Genomic DNA, 17,971 nt, shown 5'->3' with positions numbered 1-17,971 from the left:
CCAGTCCAGTCTCCCGTGCTCTTGGCTTTGTTAAAGAGCCTGCGCGTGTATTTCCGGAGCCGGCTGAGATCCGCATTCCACCAAGGGACAAGCGTCGAGCGGTTAACGGTCTTGAGTGGGCAGTTCCGGTGAAACGACTCAATGATAGAGCACTGTAAGTCACCAGCAGCCCTATCAAGATCGTTAGGTGAAGTAAGTTTAGGGGTGTGACCATCTCCGTAGCGTAGGATTAGGTCTTCCTTATAGCCGGCCCAATTGGTCCGTTTTGGATTGCGTATCTCCGTCCCCACCGGGACAGAGGTAGTCGCGACAGTAAAGCAGATGTGCCTATGATCCGACAGAGACGGCTCATTAGACACATGCCAGTTAGACACGGAAGACACGAGGTTTTCCGTGGCTAGCGTGAGGTCAATGACCTCTCTTCTATTAGAAGTAACAAAAGTAGGTTCATTGTTTTGATTAAGAATATGGAGTTTACGACCAACTAAATATTCTAGTAAATCATCACCTCTCCTGTTGCAGTCAGAACTGCCCCACGTGATGTGATGAGCGTTGGCGTCGCAGCCAATGATTAGTTTGTCCCCTCTCTTTTCACATTGATCGACCAAATTGATCGCCTCAATTGTCGGGAGAGAGTCCGCGTCGTGGGCAAAGTAAGCAGAGGCAGCCGTGATAGTCAACTTGGCATGCCCAGTGGCCAGGACTAGCTTCACGGCGGCCGTGTCCTGGGACGTGTACAGCGGTAGAGAGATACAGCAAAGATCCCTCCGAACCAGATGTTATGAGTCTCAAATTAGTTTTATAAAACTATTCTATTATTAGTCTCATATAAATACAAATATATATCCTTTAATTGAGTCTTGGATTAGGAATGTCTTAAAGCGTATTTAAGTCTCGTTTTTGGACTGTGGGAGTTTACAGTTTACTTCGTATGATACTAAAAAGGGTCTTGAAAATTCTTCCTAAATTTTGGTTAGGGTTGTACTGTCGGAAGATCCTCTTGCTGCAGTGGCGTTTGACATGAAATATCATCTTTCGTGTTTAACGTTTATAAAACGACAAACTTATAATGTGTGCCATTTGGAAAATGATATGGAATTTAGGCAAATAGTTGAGGATCATTCAATTGTTGACACAGTCTCTCAAGCACTACTATCGACCAGCAACGTGATTTTGAACATGAATGATATTCAAACAACTTACAAGAATATCCTCGAGGAAAATGGCATCAATGTGATTGAAGACCGTAATTATAAACCATACTTGAAAAACCTCATACTACAGGGAATTACAGATGTTCACTTTAAAAAGTCCGATGCGGTCAATCAACCAGAAACCGTTTGGTCTTCAAGATCAGTGCAAGCAGCACTCTCATATTACCAAAAGCTACAGGGTTTGGCAAAAGACCTACTAACTTTAAAAGAAGCAGCGAAGATTTTGAGAAAAGAGGGAACTGGATGCTCAAATGGAGGTTTGAAGGAGATTTTACTAATTATCAAGAAGCGAAGCTAATTACACAGTTCTGCAAAGAAGTAATCTACGGGGTTCATGAAATAGAGACTGAACGGAGAAGGGCTTTTGTCGACAACAGGGTAGCATCCTTGGTGAATCTTTTACAACATCTATTTACGACGCCAAGGCAAGTTAACTACAAACCGCAAACGGATAACGAGCGTGTAATGTGTACGCGGCAGGAAACACCTTTATCTGTGGGTTTGGCACTGGACATTTACAAAAGCTCAAGATCAAAAGGGCTCGTTTCTAAGCTTCACCAACTTGGGTTGTCCATTAGTTATGAAAAACTCCTCGCCTCTTGAAAATGATATTTGTTATGCAGTGAGGGAAGAAATGTCGAAATTTGGGGGAGTATGCATACCGAATTGGCTAGTAAAGGACAATTTTGTTTGGTTCGCTATGGACAACATTGATTTCTTGATTTCTTCTCCGTCTGGTCAAGACTCTTTCCATGGAACAGCATTAGCGGTATTTCAAGCAAAAGCGACCGACAAACCTCCTATGGCACCAAAACTAAAACTGACTCGAGACAAGGGTTACATCCCGCATTTTCAACCCATCGAAATCTCAAAGAAACCCGATGTGACAACTCCAGAAAAGTTTCCTCTTAAGCCTCTTAAAGGCGAGGCTCAACCGATAGTCATCTCGCTTGAAGACCTAGCATGGCTTTTAGGATGTACTATTAAAGATGAAGAAGGAAAAGCCGGAACATGGGCAGCATTTAACTCTTTAATAACTTAGCCAAGACAAGAATGTAACGTAGTACTCCTTGCGCCACTCCTCACAACTTCACCAACCGATTATTCCACGTTTATGCAAGGAATACTAATGGCACAAAAAGTCAACCAGGCTGTCGTAGGACCAGAAGCTGTCACGGTTTTAACTTTGGATATGCAGTTGTATGAAATGGCAATGAAACTCTGGGTATCGAGGATAGATTTGTGTCAATAACAAAAGCCAATGTATTCGTACCACGTTTACCAATCATCCCCAAAAATCTATACTCTCGACGACTTAATGAAGGAGCCCAACATGAAGGTCTTCGTGCAAGATGATTTTCACATTAAACGCTACATGAAAGTATGTCACTATGTCTTGAAGAAATATTAATTCCGCTGTTAAATCACAATATCATAGCATCTCTCTACTATTATGTTTTCCCTTTCTACATGATATCTTCTTTTCAGACGTTTTAATCCCACTAAAAATTCTTAAGACTGGCAAATAATAATAATAATTACGATGCAGATCACCGATCAATTTTGACACTTTCCTTTAGAAAAGGTCGAATCATAAATATTATGCATTTCCAGAAATATTTCCATGATTTTTACGACGATTATCTGGAAAGGGTTATGAAACTGAAAGAGTCTGGGTTTAATGAAAAAGAAGTATTCAAAGCGAACGAAAATATAGCGTTTATAGCCTAATCTACGGTAATGTGACGTCACTGTTTCTGGTATAAACACCTAGAGGGAGTCAACTACGGGGAGATTTTCATGGAACAACCCTTCTCCTATCTATTTTCGCAAAACGCATCCTTGGAAGGCAGAGAAATATTCGTTCAAAGGTACCAAAACAAGACCCTTATGGTTACATAAAATATAATTAAGACATACCCTAACTGATGAAAATCTAATTAACTCATTAGCTCTTAAAATAGTTAATTAATTACTGACAGATTGCAAACTTTTCTGGAAACTGGTCATGATATTCGTAGCGAATTCGTATGGTTGACCAATTTTTGCCTTGAGAATGAAAGCAACAAAGATCAAATCATCAAGAATTCGACCTCTAACCTGAAAACTTTGGCTCCGGCTTTCGCCTGTCTAATTGTTCTGTACATGTTGAGTGTGATTGCTCTCTTGGTCGAACGTGACGTAAAGAAGATGATTCCAACTACAGGCCCGGATGATACAAACAAACAGAAATACAAACTAAGACCTAGGGAGTTTTTTCGTTTAAAGCATTCCAAAGTAACTCCTGATGCGTGAGCTGAACTAAATGAAATTCGAATTTATATACTTTCCCTTCATATCCAAAGGGATATAATAGAAGTATTTACCCCATCGCTAAATATAATGATGGCAATATAAAGCTTTAAACAGTTGCTAAAATATCTACGAGTTTGCGTTGACATGACTTAAAATTAATTAATCGCGGAAGTCCATTAAATTATCGTAGGAAATAACAATTACAATAGCTGGTAAAGCGTACGTCTCTGCTGGGGTAAGAACTTCTTTAAACTCCATGGATGGGGGGTTAGTTTTTCCCCCTTTTCCCAGCCCTGTTAGAAATCTCGAGCTCCTCTCTTGGAAGTCTTTCTTCACGAGAGCGGGGCGCGACTTCTTCAGCCCATGAACGCTGGATCTCTAAATGAACCGGAAAACGGGGAAGACCCCTCAATATAGCACGTTTGCTTATTAAATAATAAAAAAGGAACGCCCACTGTCGTTAAATGTTTTTAATAGGTTTATGAAGAATCATAAAAAAACTGAATTGTCTTGACTGTTCTCAAATTCACAGCCCCCATCCCTTCCCCTGATGCTATGCTAGAGAGCGTTCGGTTTTGGTTTTGCTCTAGAAAAGGGCGTTCTCCGGTCCCTTTAGAGATACAGCGTTCATTTTCAATCAAACAACCCTGTTTTCAGCCAATATCTATTCCTCTACCAATAGGGCAAATTTTTGGGTACGAGTCGCACCTAAACCGGAGAACTAAGAATAGTTTTCGCAAGGTGGCGAATGTGTCGCCTTCCTTCAGCAGGCAGTAGCCAGAAAGGTTACGCAGAGGGGGAGTATCTTTCTGTGAGGCGGCATGGCAAATGCAATTTTTTTATAGAATAATATAAATATCAAAGTTGTCAAACAATAAATATTTACGCAGGTATTTCATTATTGACACATTTAACATTTGAAATTGAAACTTATTCTAAAAAGTTTAGAAAAAATTACATTGTTAATAAACAATTCTAAATCTAAATTTCTGGTCAGATCTTTTTCGTAGGCTAGCGAAATTAAGTTTCACTTTCTTTCATGTGACATAGCTCGTCGCTAAAGTGGAAATACGCGAGTAAGGCAGGAAAAGCTTGCCCCGCAACTTCGTAAGTCGCTGGTGAGGCTCAAAATGTTAGTCTGTACCCCAACATTATAATATTTTGGTCCTGGATGTCAAAACCAGCGATATATATCAAGGACAACGACATAAAGCTAAAAATTCCAGTGTGTCAGGGATACATATCAAAAGTGAAGTTAAAACATACAAGTGAAGCAGGGACATATCAAGTTAAAAAATCAAAGTGTATCAGGTAAATGCAATAAAGTCTAAAATATGTTAATATACATTCTAAATAATTTTAATATTTGTGTACCAAAATGAAAATATTCGTTAGAGGGGAAAGTTAATTTGATAAGGGGGCATTTAGGGGCAAACCGAAATATTATTTGAGGGGGCAGGATAGATTTTTGAGGGGGCATTGCCCCCTGGTGCCCCCCGTGGCTACGGACCTGTCCTTCAGTAATGCTGCACAAGAGAGGTTAGTCCCAAACTCCGCTAAATTACAATTTTGAACCTAATTAAGTTTTTGTCCGTTGATTTTTTGGAGGAAGGGGCGAGTTTTCAGTAGTTTACAAAAGGTTGACCAAATATAATAAATAATTAACCGAAAGATACAGATTATAGTTGTCCATCAAATGGGACTAATTGGAAGGCGTCGGTCCAAGCACGCCTGTGGTCAACGGTGTTTGATAAACTGAACATTTCAAAAAAAAATCACCGCAAAAGAGTGAAAAAATGCCAAATGCCTTCAATAAAAGTATATACTATATTAAAATTCCTTCAGTAGGAAATTTGCGACAAGCTTTTAAACGTGAAACGTCTTGGTTTTGCCATATAGTTTGGGCACTTTGACACAGTTTATTTACACTAAGAAATAAGCCCCAGTGAAATCATACTTGTGTGTACTTCCCAAAATGTCTTTTCTTTCGTTTGCTCATGTATATAACGCGAATTAGTAGTTTGATAAAGAATGGTTCTGACTTGGCGTAAATCACGACTTTTCGCCCGACGTCAAGCGACAACCGAAAAATAAAAACATAGTTAAGCTGGACAGAAATTACGTTGAGTATGACGATATTCGCTTTCTATTTTTTGGCCGCGTTCAGCGTTAACGCTTTGCGCGAGCGAATCAGCAATAAGCTAGAGTCGTGACGTCATTTTCGACCACGCGTATTCGGAAGATGCCGTCCGCGGTCCGACATGTTTTTATTTGTTTCGTTCCTAATCGAGTCAGTAACTAGTACAAATCCCTGAGAATGCCGAAGTTCAATGCTGGATGGTGTAGAATTATTTAGCGTAAAAAATCAAAGTGTGTAATTAATTATTAAAACTGTAAAAATAAATAAGAATAAAATGTAAAATCTTAACACCATTTAAATATAACACATAATTGCTAACTATTCAAAATGTAATCATATTAAAAGCATTCAATTCGATTGTACTAAACTATAAAATACATTATAATTGTAAAGCATTAAGGGCTTTGACCTATTTTATAATCGGAAGCGACAAGGAAAAGTTACCCAAAAGCACCTCGAAAGCCTTTCAATGCTCAAAAGAAATCGCAACGGTCACGGAGGAGTTCTGGGAAGGATGAAAGGACAAGAGCACCAAAAACCCAAAAAACCTGCGGCGCCATTGACACAAACTGTAGGTTCTTGTTCCTCCATCCCAGTCTCCTAATTGGCTCAAAATAAATCCGATTTCTAGTCAACAAATTTGTATAAATAGAGAAAACCTTTCTTTGTATCACTATACTTGTAAAAAAACCTGTATCGAGTAGCCCAATAAGAAGGGACCTATTTAGAAGGGACAACGAAAAATAAAATGGAACTTTTTCACAGCAAAAACTTAGTCGTTATTAAAATTTAAAACTTAGAAGAAAAATATAACTTCTTGTCGACGCAAACTTCGTCAGAAAAATCAACAGTGCGGGATTAACATTTTTTCAGTCGGTGTTATCAGGGCCGGCGGATGCTGTGGGTATGGTGGGTAGGCCTACCCACCCGGGATCTCACGGGAGTTATGGCAGAGAAAAAGCCGAGACTCTGAGTATGCGTTTAATATTAAAAATACACATTTCATGAAATTTTTAAATTTATGTTTTTTTACAGATGGGTAGTTAGAATAAAATTTCTTAAACCAGTAAGAGCAAATTATCAGCAGCGTATGGCATTTTTATATGATTGTTCTGTAGACTAAACCGACTCAATGTATTTTCTGCATGGTATTTATGGGGCGCGTCACTACACCGACTTGAAACCTTTTCGATGTAGACAACCCTCTGTATTGGGAAATACTAGGGGTTGATACACTGCCATCTCTTAGCATTCCCATGATTCAAAACGGTTATAGCGCCGGCGTCAAAAAGTGATACGGAAGGCAAAACTTTAGCGCCTTGCATTTCCCTCTTAATTATATCGAAAGGGTCTATTACTCTTTCTCTATTAACTTTGAGACGAAAATCAAGATTATATTAAATATTAAGTTAATATTATACATTTTCTTCGTTAGTTATTCACATCATTGTGCGTTACATCGTTTTAAAGAAAATCAATTTTGAGACACTTCTCTAAAAATGTTTTGCCTCACACAAATCGGTAGTATAAAAGGGTTTCGAATCAAAGCTTAGAGTATGAAAGGTAGCTATGGAGGAAACCCGCCATATGGAGACTCGATGTTTCTTTTAACCATACCCAGCATCAGAAATCAATCGAGTCGAGCCGACAACAAATCTGATAAATGGGCCCAGTGGAGTTATCTGACTGTCGGTTCACAATACTTCAAGTCCAAGCCATTGAGTAGTCAATGTGTTCTATTAGAAGCAGGCCCGTAGCCAGAAAAGTTACGAAGAGGGGGCAGTATCTTGCTGTGATGGGGCTTGGCAAATTGAATTTTTTTTGAAGAATAACATAAATATCAAAATGTCAGACAATAAGTATTTCCGCAGGTATTTCATTATTGACACTCATTTAACATTTGAAAATCAAACTTTTTTTAAAAAGTTTAAAAAAAAATAAATTGTTAATAAACAATTCTAAATCTAAATTTCTAGTCACATCTTTTTCGTAGGGTAGGGAAGTTAAGTTTCCCTTTCTTTCAAGTGACATAGCTCGTCGTTAAAGTGAAAATATGCGAGAAGGGCAAGAAAAGCTTGCCTCGCAACTTCGCAAGTCGCTGTTGAGGCGTCAAATGTAAGTCTGTACTCCGAGGGGTCGGTCATTCATGAAATCCTGTACGCTACCCGTGAAATCCAACTTAGGAAATCCGAAATCAAGGCTGATTTTGAAATCAAATAAAAAATCCGAAATCAGCAACGAAATCATTAAAGAAATCATTAAATCAGGAAAAAACACAAAATCAACTAAGAAATCACGAGATCAACATAAAAATCACGACATCAGAAGCGAAATCACAAAATCGGAAAAAAATCAGTAAAGAAATCGTGAAATCTATTACAAAATTCACGAAATCCGAAATTCTCATGAAATCACAAAATCCGACGAAATCAAGGGGAAAATCTCAAAATCACGTAAAAAATCTCAAAATCCAACGAAATCATGGGAAAAATATCAAAATTCATTGGATTTTATCGAATTCTGAAATCAAACGGAATCCGACGAAATCAAACGGAATCCGAAAAAATCAAATTGGATTTCGAAATCCTAAACACTTTTTCCAAAACTCCCGACCCCTCGCTGTACCCCGACATAATATTTTGGTCCTGGATGACAAAACCAGCGATATATATCAAGGTTAACGACAAAAAGCTAAAAATTCCAGTGCATCAGGGATACATATCAAAAGTGAATTTAAAACATACAAATGAATCAGGGATATATCAAGTAAAAAAATTCAAGTGTATTATTATTATTATTATTATTATTATTATTATTATTATTAGTGAGTAGGGGGCTCGCGCCCTAGCACCGATGCCAAAGGCATATTGAGCACCCTCGTAATCAGGCCTTGAATAGACCTGTGGCCAAGCGTAGCGAAGAATTCGCTCCACCGTAATAGAGGAGACCCGCGAGGGTTCCAAAGTGTGTGAATCAAAATATTCTAGTCTAAGCGAGGCGAAGCGGTCACACTCGCAAAGTCCGTGAGCGGATGTTTCTTTCTTCTCCTGACACGACCTGCAGAGAGGGTCGTCGGAAAAACCCATCAGATGGAGGTACCTATTAAGCCGACAGTGTCCGGTCAGAAGACCGGTAGCCAGCCTAATATCCCATCTGTCTCTGGCCCTCCATGTTATGCCAGAGCTGGTTTTGTATGACAGTCAACCTGTCATGCAGACACCGTTTAACGTGCCTGTAGGGGATGGGGACGGCCGGCTCCGGTCCCAAGAGCTTGGCCTCCGCACCCCTTCTCGCAAATCTATCGGCTTGCTCATTGCCATAATATCCGCTATGCCCCGGCACCCAGTACAACAGAACCCTGTTTAAGGACGCCAGTCGCGCTAGATGATCAAGGCAGCTGCGCACCAGATGAGAAGTAATCTGACACTGGTTCAGCGCGTTCAGGGCGGCCTGACTGTCAGAATAGATTCTCACAGTCCGTCCGGTATACCCTTTGTTAATACAGTAACAAGTGTATCAGGAATATACACAGATAAAGACAATAAAGTCTAAAATATGTTGATATACATTCTAAATAGCTTTAATATTTGTGTACCAAAGTGAAAAGTTAATTTGATAAGGGGGCATTGGAAAATTTTGAGGGGGCATTGAGGGGCAAACCGAAATCTTATTTGAGGGGGCAGGATATATTTTTGAGGGGCATTGCCCCCTGGTGCCCCCCGTGGCTACGGGCCTGCTTAGAAGAAACCAGCGACCTTCAAGCCAACGAAATTCTCACTTGTCAAGTTACAGTCGGATTATTGTATAGCATCGCTCAACGAACTCAAAACTGACTAATCGAGCAGGAGTTAGAAAAGAAGATGAGCGTCACTGAAAAGACTAAATATTATAAGTCGGTTTAGTGACGGCTTCTCCTTTTATAACTGCTACTCGACTAGTTAGTTTTGAGGTGGTTTAGTGACGCGAGTACAATATTACGGATGTTGGCGATCCGGTGGCAGGCAAAATGGGTGCTGGTTATCCGGTGGCAGGCGAAATGGGTGCTGGCACTGCTGTGACAGGCGAAATGGGTGCTGGCGATCCGGTGGCAGGCAAAGGTGTTGGCGGTCCGATGGCAGGGAAACAAGGTGTTGGCGGTCCGATGGCAGGCGAAATGGGTGCTGGCTATCCGGTGGCAGGCGAAATGGGTGTTGGCAATGCGGTGGCGGCCGAAAAAGATGTTGGCGATGCGGTGGAAGGCGAAATGGGTGCTGGCGATCCGTTGGCAGAGGAAATGGGTGTTGGCGATGCGGTGGCAGGCGAAGAAGATGTTGGCGATGCGATGGCAGGCGAAATGGATGCTGGCGATGCGGTGGCATCAGATAACATTTGATTAGGCGCTGCACCTAGCTGGGGGGCCTTATCAGCGCCCTCCCAAACGTCTATCATCACTGTACCCAAATGGAACCTGCGAAACCACCGTCAAGGCACGCGGGCTACAGCCAGCGGACGCGACAAACGCCCCTTAAGCAGGTGACGTGAGCGCTACAACGACGGCGCCGAGCCCAGCCAGGAGGAGGTCGTTGACAGGGCAGGACTAAGGCAGCAGGAGGCTCGAGGGGACGGGGGATTTCCCTCCGAGCACAGCAGAATATATCCGCGGCCCCCAGAGGGTTGCCAAGAGCTGGGGATGAACCACAGCAACACACGGGCGGGGGCGAAGCGGCCGAGCAAAACGTTCGCGGAACGGGGCAGGGAAAGGTCCGAACCAAGGGCGAACCCAAGAAACCATCCTAACCGGCACACCGAACTCGGGCCCCCTCCGCCACTACAAGGCCTTTTGCTCTGCTCCAACGACAAGGGGGGCGACGACCCCAAGGGAGCGGGAGGGGGCGATACGGTGGCAGGCGAAATGGGTGCTGGCGATGAGGTGGCAGGCGAAATGGGTGCTGGCGATGCGGTGGCAGTCGAAATGGGTTCTACGTTACCATAGAAACCAAACCTCTTGCCAATACCCTGTAGCTCGCGCCATCTAGTGCCGCGATTTGGAGATATAATGATAAAATAGAAAAAGCTTAGTTTTGGCGGTTTTGGGTTTGGCAAGGTCGTCATCTGTCTTTGATTGAAAGTTTTTCCACAAAATTTTTAACGTGAAAATGGGAAAATATTGTGTGTACAAAAGTTGTAAAAACTACAACACGTCAGATTCGTCATCTGTCTTTGATTGAAAGTTTTTCCAACAAATTTTTAACGTGAAAATGGGAAAATATTGTGTGTACAAAAGTTGTAAAAACTACAACACGTCAGATGAGTCCCGTAGTCAAGGCATAAAATATTATCCAGTTCCAAAACTAAGGAAAAATTATTTCAAATATATGCGGTGGCTTATGGCAATAAACCGTGAGAATATAAGAACTCATAATGATGTTTAGTCACATCATTATGTCTGCTCTATGCATTTTATTGGTGGGAATGGGCCCACAGATGATAATCCTGATCCCTACAATGATAACCTGCAGTTAGGGAATTGTTTTATTCTAAAATTGTAGTACTAAAATTACAATCATAACCATTTATGATAGGCGAACATTACTTTGGAAAGCAGTTCGTATTCAAATTCTCAGCAAGCCCAAGGAATAGGTAAGTTTCCTAATAGTTCATTTAGGTTGTGCATATTTTAACAGGGTTCAAATTTTTCAAGTTGTTCGAAATTCAGCTTCAGGTGACCATATCTATGGCCTAGGCCTGCTATCTGTGAAGCATATTGGAACACCGTTAAATATAACTGAGCCAATGGTAGAAAATGAAGAATCTTCTGAAAATAGTACAGTTTGGACTACAACTGCTACATTACCGCTAAGTGGAACAACTACAATTTTAGATCAACCTTCGAATTTCACAAATACAGAAACTGCATCATTTTTGATAAATTACGCGCCTCGGAATCAGAGTGCCTTACACTTGAAATGTAAGTATATTCTCAGAAAAAAACTAGCCCGAGAATATTTAAGTTATCAGATGGAAAACTTAGATACAAGTGATTGGTCCTTGGTAGTGGTCGGCGTTTGGACAAGATAATCCACAGAATTTTGGTTAATCAGTTATTCATGAATAATAATCAGATAATTATTCGTGATTGCATTGCATTAATCATAGACTTCCCTTGGATAATTTCAAATTATGAATAAAGATAAAACAAACAGATCTTATCCTATCCTAATGCCGACCACTAGTCCTTGGAAATTTAGCACGAATCTGAAGCTAATGTACATGGTTTAAAATGCCTAAGATTTAGAAGGAGTGGGAATAGTTTATTTGTAGTTCAATTATCGAAAATTCTTACACCAAACATTTTTTTTTTGCAATACAAAAATTCCTGCCAATCATTTGGTTCTCTCGTCAAGTTCTGTAAAATTCAGCAACTCCATTACGTGTTTCAAAGATCTGCTGGACGTGTTACTTGAAATTGAAAATTGGCAAACTTGCCAAGGCATTGATGGAGAATGGTTTACGTATTTTAAAGACAAAAATCTAAAGTATGCATATGTTTGCATGGTAACCCAACCAATTCGATCCCAAAATTGTGAGAAATTATTTCTTAGCCTATTTTCAAGACTTTGCCGGTCTTGCCGGAAAAAGAAGATTGTTTTAGAGAATCGAAAACGAAGAGTTAAATTCTTTGGAAAACGTGCCAATTTTCGTTACATCACGGGAGAGCAGATGAAAGACAGAGTTAAAATATTAAATAAAAAATAAGGCGATAAAAAAAGGAATAATGTATTGGATTTGAAGGTAAAGAAGACCTTTAAAAGGACGCAATTTTTATGTCTGAAGAGGCAAGTCTTGATTTTGAAGAGATATACGGAAAAAATCCATTTGAGAGCAAATCGGTTTTCCAAAAGTTATTGATGAGCGAACAATTGAAATTACTCCAAACCAAAAAATCCAGGCCAAGAAAATGGCATCCAGCAATAATATAGTGGTGTATTTCGATAAAAGCTAGGTCTCCTTGTGCATACGAAGCCGTGCGTCAAGTAATTTCATTGCCTTCTCAGCGAACTCTTTATAAGTACTCTGTCGACCTAACTACAAAAAGTGGATTTAACGATGCCAGTCTCTTGGAATTGAGAGGAAATATTGATATAGATAATTTGGACGAACACCAAAAGTATTTCACGTTAATCCTTGACGAAATTCAAATAAAACAAGACCTGGTATTCAACAGCAGTACAGAATTAATTGGAGCTGCAAATCTTAATGAATTCCGAAATAAAGTGATTGAATTAGAAAATAACATTAAAGGAAAGGTTGAAATTGCAAACTTAAACTTGGCAAATCACATTCTTCATTTTATGGTCAGAGGACTGACGACCAATTTTAAGTATCCGTTGCGTTTTTTCCTTGTGAAAATCTAAACGCAGAAGAGTTATTTCCTTAATTTGGGAGGGGATCGAGAATTTACAGGCAGGGATTTCGAATTCTCGCTGTGGTATGTGATAAAGCTTTCACGAATATGAAGCTTATTAAAATTTCTACGGAGATTGATAGAGAAGTAAACAATCACAGAGTGGAGTATAAAACCAAAAATCCTTTCAATAACGGTGAACCCTTGTATTTCGTGTCGGATGTTGTCACAAAAAACATCTAAAAATGCACTAAACAAGAGTGGTAAAATGAAGAAACACAAAGATGGGTCAGTTAAACCATTCAGAATTTTTTAAAAAAATGGAAAACATTTGCTATGGCAGCATATAGTTGATGCTCATGAAATTGATTCAAAGTCCTGGCTAAGTTAGCGCCCAAGTTGACAAACAATCATGTGTATCCTAATGCACACAGTTGTATGAGAGTAAAGCTTTCAACCCAAATCCTGAGCAGTACTCCCGCCAACGCTGTCGAGCAATTGGTTGGAGATAAAGCGGAAGAGACTCAAGTTTTTAAGCCTTTTTGACGCTTTTATTTGACATCTTGAATATTTCTAACACCTACGCATTCTTTACAAAGAAGAAACCTGAATAAGAACCATTCAAGAACTTAACCGACTGGCGTTTTAAGGTATTAAAGTACAAAAACTAAAAAAGTGTATAATTCCAGAAATTTTAAGAAATTTAAATTATTTCTAGTGGCTAGAGGATGATTTTCTCGGTTACTTAGACGAATGGGAATCTGAAGTAAGCAAAATGGAACTTGAAGAAGATTTCGACAACAATAAAATGGTACTTAGTAGGGAAGATCTTGAAGGCATAAGAATAACAGGTAAAATAAACTAGAATAATCCCAAACTGTTCAATAATTCTAACTCTCTTAATTGTTTTAGTTTATTCAACTATAGAGATTTAATTTAAATCAGAATTTGTTTGAAAACTATTTTGGACGTCTTAGAGGATCTTCTGGTTCTAGGGAAAATCCCACTGTCAGTCAATATGGGCAAGGGGCTAAAAGACTTAAACTCATGAAATCCTTAATACCCAAAGTTAAAAATGGAAATTGCACGCCAACCCAGAAAAACGGTGTAACCGAAAAACAATTGCTCGTAAGGAACTCCAAGAAGAGGCACACGATGTTGCACAAACCCATCATAAATCAGGAAATTTATTGGAGAAATAAATAAATAAATACATCTATCAATCAATCAATTTTGCTTTACTCTTAGTGAAAGGCTTATTTAAATTTCTGTGGGTTGGAGCTTTAAGCTCTTTCCGTATACCGCTGCTAGTTAAACTGTCCTTTTTTGCATTCTGGTATACATTTTTATGCTTCTCGTTAATCCCTTCAAGTGACAGTTAATAAGAATTCTAAAATATTTTCTTCTGGCCGATTTCAAATTTTTCTTCTCATCCCCCCATAGTTTTTCCCAATTTTCCATTATAAATATATCTTCCTCTAAAATATCAATGATCTTAGCATTTCTATTTTCATTGTCTCTTAAAGGTGCATCACACTGCACAAAAGGAACTATCTTATCACAGATATATTTAAAAATCATATGCTAGTTTTGACAAATATAACAACCCTCCCCTATCTTGAGTTGCAGTCCACCGGTGATATGCTTCGGTTGCATCACTCTTCTTAACTAAGCACTTTCTTGAAAATTTTGGGCTTCCGTAGAGGCTAATTAATTGGTTCACTGTGTACCGAGATATCTGTTGAATTATTTTCAATTCTTTGTCTCTTGCTGCATCACTTAAGTCTGACTTTTTGATTTGTGTTTCTTCGACCTTCTTAGCGAATTTTTCTTTTTCCAAATAATTAGAATAAAGTTCATTGAAAAGACGTTGAGTAAAAATTTAGGTCGATACACCCTGATCCTTTGGTCCAAGCATCCTAAATGGCTCCATATGTAAAAAAGACATTTTTAACTCCTCGGCAAATTCTCCTTTGGTAAAAAGCCCGTGTCTTTTACTGTAAAATTTTCTTTATCTAAAAGCCCCGGTTTGTCATCCATAAATACTGATAAAAAGTCGAATCCATCTTCTGAAAGCTCTGTAATTTTACTGTTCTTGATTTCTTCTAAAGCGTCCTAACACAAGAGATATTATTTTTAATTGGGAGCTAACATTATAACATGGCACTAAGAACTTACAACAATTGGCTTCGGCCTCCCAACAAAAGTCACCTTTTGTAAATCTGAAGAACTACAAAGAATCGCCCCTAGATTTTCTTATAAGTACTTTTCATCAAGTTTAATGCCTGAAAAAATAAGAAAGTATTATATTAGCACGCGCTTTATACAAGTTTGTCTATAGATAGTTGGGTACTGGCAAGCTGGCTCCCAAGTTTTGTAAATATTCACTTACCTTCTTCAATATTTTTTCGTTGGGCCTTTGTGGGTTTCTTTGAATTGTATTTTTTGATATAATTATGATCTACCGAAATATCCTTAATTACGCTTTTATTCTTGATTTTATAAAAGAGAAATCGCGTCTACATCTCCACTGGTAAGAAAAATGCACGTGTCACGGTCTCCTTGACAGACCAAGGGCCAAAATCGAACATTTTCCAACCGGTTTTAACATATGTTTTTTGTTATTATTTTTCTGGGGCGAGATGGCGCGAAGCAGTGTATCCAATGAATGACTTCATATTTTTTACCAGGATATTCCCCCGTTTTCGAGCCCCCCATAGCCATTACGGATAGGGAGAGAGAAAGGCTTTACAAAACGACTCCGTACCCAGGGACAGGCTCCAACGATCCCCCTTGGCTTCCAGCAGCCCCTTTTATCGGAATTGTATAATATAATTGTAAATTTTCACCTTTAAGCAATAAATGATTTATACCACGGACTCGTTTTCGTTCTCTTGTAGCAAGCCCGAGTGGCTGTACCGACATCCTCTACCACGGCCGATACCACGGCCTCGGGATGGCATGATATCCCCACGGCCTCGGGATGGCATGATATCCCCACGGTCTTGGGGTGGCATGATATCCCCACGGTCTTGGGGTGGCATGATATCCCCACGGTCTTGGGGTGGCATGATATCCCTACGGTCTTGGGGTGGCATGATATCCCCACGTTCTTGGGGTGGCACGATACCACGGCCTCGAGGCCTTCCAATACCACGACCTCGGGGCCTTCCACATCGCATTCCAGGTGGAGGGTCGGCCCAGGGCCTTGGAGCCTTCCAGATCGTCGACCGATCGCCGCCCCACGGCCTCGGGCGGGTCGCCCTATGGCCCTATTATCACCTCGGCGGCTTCTTACGTGATTAGCTTCATCCCCATTAAAGAGTTGAACTCTTACCGTGCAATTTTCGGAAATTTAAAATAGGCGATCCATATTGTTAACTAGTTGATGGATTTGACTTATGGACCTTCGGCGACGCAGTTTGATTTTTTTTCGGCGCATGAGCAGCCGGTGTGTTCGTCCAACAGCCATTCACTGGCTTTCAATTTAAAGGACGATTTTCGACAAACTGTCGTCAGCAATTTGCGAATGCTTTTTTCCGCATGCGAATGAGATTTTAGTTCCTAATCGGGATAATTTACATTTAATAAATTATTATAAGATAGGCATGTTAGAAGGCACATTATAATTCAATTATCCGTTTTTAACAACTGCTCTTTGTTAAGATTATGGCCAAATGAATATTAATATAAAAGAAGTGTGATTTATTCCGTGTACACACCGTTAAGCGACTGATTTGCTCCTCGCATAAACATTTAAAGATAATTATTAAATCTTACTTCTTGGGCAGCTTGATTACCGAACCCAAATTCCATTACCTAAGCGTTACCCTCAACGCACATTTCACCAATTATGCTTAGAAGATGTTTTTCAATCTCGGTTAATTCTACGGGGCTTTTCTTCCCACCACCGGTCCCAGAGGCTGAATTCTTAATTGCAGCTGCCTTCCCTTTGGTGTCCGATTTCCAATCAGCCCATGACTGAAGCAATAAACAATAGTCAAATGACTGTACTTAACACAAAACCACGTCAAAGGTGTACCAACCTTCTTCCATTTTTTCACGTCTTTCACTGCACAAAGTGCATCCGTATTTAACATCTCTGCCAATTGAGCCCACGATCTATCTTGCGCGAATTTTGTGTATTCCGCAGATAACCTCGCAGAAACTAATTCAAGGTGAGCCTCAAAATGGTCTAGTATCACTAGACGTTGTTTTTCCGATACTTTTATCGCACGTGGAGCCATTCTCAGCTTTAAATGTAGAAGAAAGTATACCATGAATTTATAAGATATATTCAAAATTCATGAAAATTTTATTTTCATGTAGCATTGTATTTTCGACTTCTTTGTCATACCATTTACAGAAGGAGGCCTGGTTTTAGACTCATTCAGTGAGTCAGGCCTCCTTGCGTAACACCTTAAGCCTGGCGTACTGTGTAAATGGTATGAATCGTCCTAGTCTGTAAACTATGTATAAACTGAGGCTGAACTATCCCTTTAAATTTTAGGCGGTGGAAAAATTGGAAAAATTAGGGTGCCATAGCCAAGGGAAGAGAATGGAATTGTCTAGACCGAGCATGGATAACTCATAAGTTCATAAGAAATGTTCAACATTAGTTTGTAACTGGAGCTTGTCATGAAGTGGCCAAAACTGGACAATAACAGTAAACACTGATTTAAATAGAGATTGAACTTACATGGTAGCAGCAACAGTAAAATGCACAGAATTCTTTTACACCATAAAACTAGCTAAGCCTAATCCTTCCGTAAAGAATGCGCGTGCTGAAATACAATATCAGTTGTCAGCACGCGCAAAGCTATAGAGCTATTTCAGAGGGGGTAATGGCTACGTCACCAATGCTATTTGCCCATTGTAACAGATACATAGAAATATCTGGGAACTGAACCCTTGGCCATTCTGATGCTTCACTGGTAT

The 17,971-nt window shown here is 39.8% G+C and overlaps 1 protein-coding gene and 1 long non-coding RNA gene across 6 annotated transcripts; one reads left to right on the top strand and one right to left on the bottom strand.

Moving 5' to 3' along the window:
* Positions 1 to 10,776: 10,776 nt before the first annotated feature.
* Positions 10,777 to 12,779, top strand: LOC149704610 (uncharacterized). 2 transcript variants are annotated; one of them, XR_016381620.1, is made up of 4 exons: positions 10,777 to 11,268; positions 11,330 to 11,596; positions 12,033 to 12,164; positions 12,231 to 12,779. It is a non-coding gene; the product is annotated as an uncharacterized LOC149704610 (long non-coding RNA). The 2 variants fall into 2 exon arrangements; XR_016381619.1 differs by having other exon boundaries at positions 12,033 to 12,779.
* Positions 12,780 to 15,133: 2,354 nt separating this feature from the next.
* LOC149704609 (uncharacterized) lies at positions 15,134 to 17,334 on the bottom strand. 4 transcript variants are annotated; one of them, XM_089865684.1, is made up of 4 exons: positions 17,080 to 17,334; positions 16,814 to 17,014; positions 15,426 to 16,597; positions 15,134 to 15,318 (listed from the first exon to the last, which is right to left on the bottom strand). In XM_089865684.1, exons 1-2 carry the CDS (start codon positions 17,311 to 17,313, stop codon positions 16,853 to 16,855), a joined length of 396 nt encoding a protein of 131 aa, XP_089721810.1. In that variant the 5' UTR covers positions 17,314 to 17,334; the 3' UTR covers positions 15,134 to 15,318; positions 15,426 to 16,597; positions 16,814 to 16,852. The 4 variants fall into 3 exon arrangements, with proteins under 4 accessions (XP_089721810.1, XP_089721811.1, XP_089721808.1 ...); XM_089865682.1 differs by having other exon boundaries at positions 15,426 to 17,014; XM_089865683.1 differs by having other exon boundaries at positions 15,134 to 17,014.
* Positions 17,335 to 17,971: the final 637 nt, after the last annotated feature.

Source organism: Phalangium opilio, unplaced genomic scaffold (assembly GCF_054372755.1).
Source record: "Phalangium opilio isolate 3A_F unplaced genomic scaffold, DU_Popi_V2 ptg000015l_1, whole genome shotgun sequence".
NCBI lineage: Eukaryota > Metazoa > Arthropoda > Arachnida > Opiliones > Phalangiidae > Phalangium > Phalangium opilio.
Note: the sequence above shows the minus strand (reverse complement) of the source record. Positions and strands in the feature narration are given on the sequence as shown.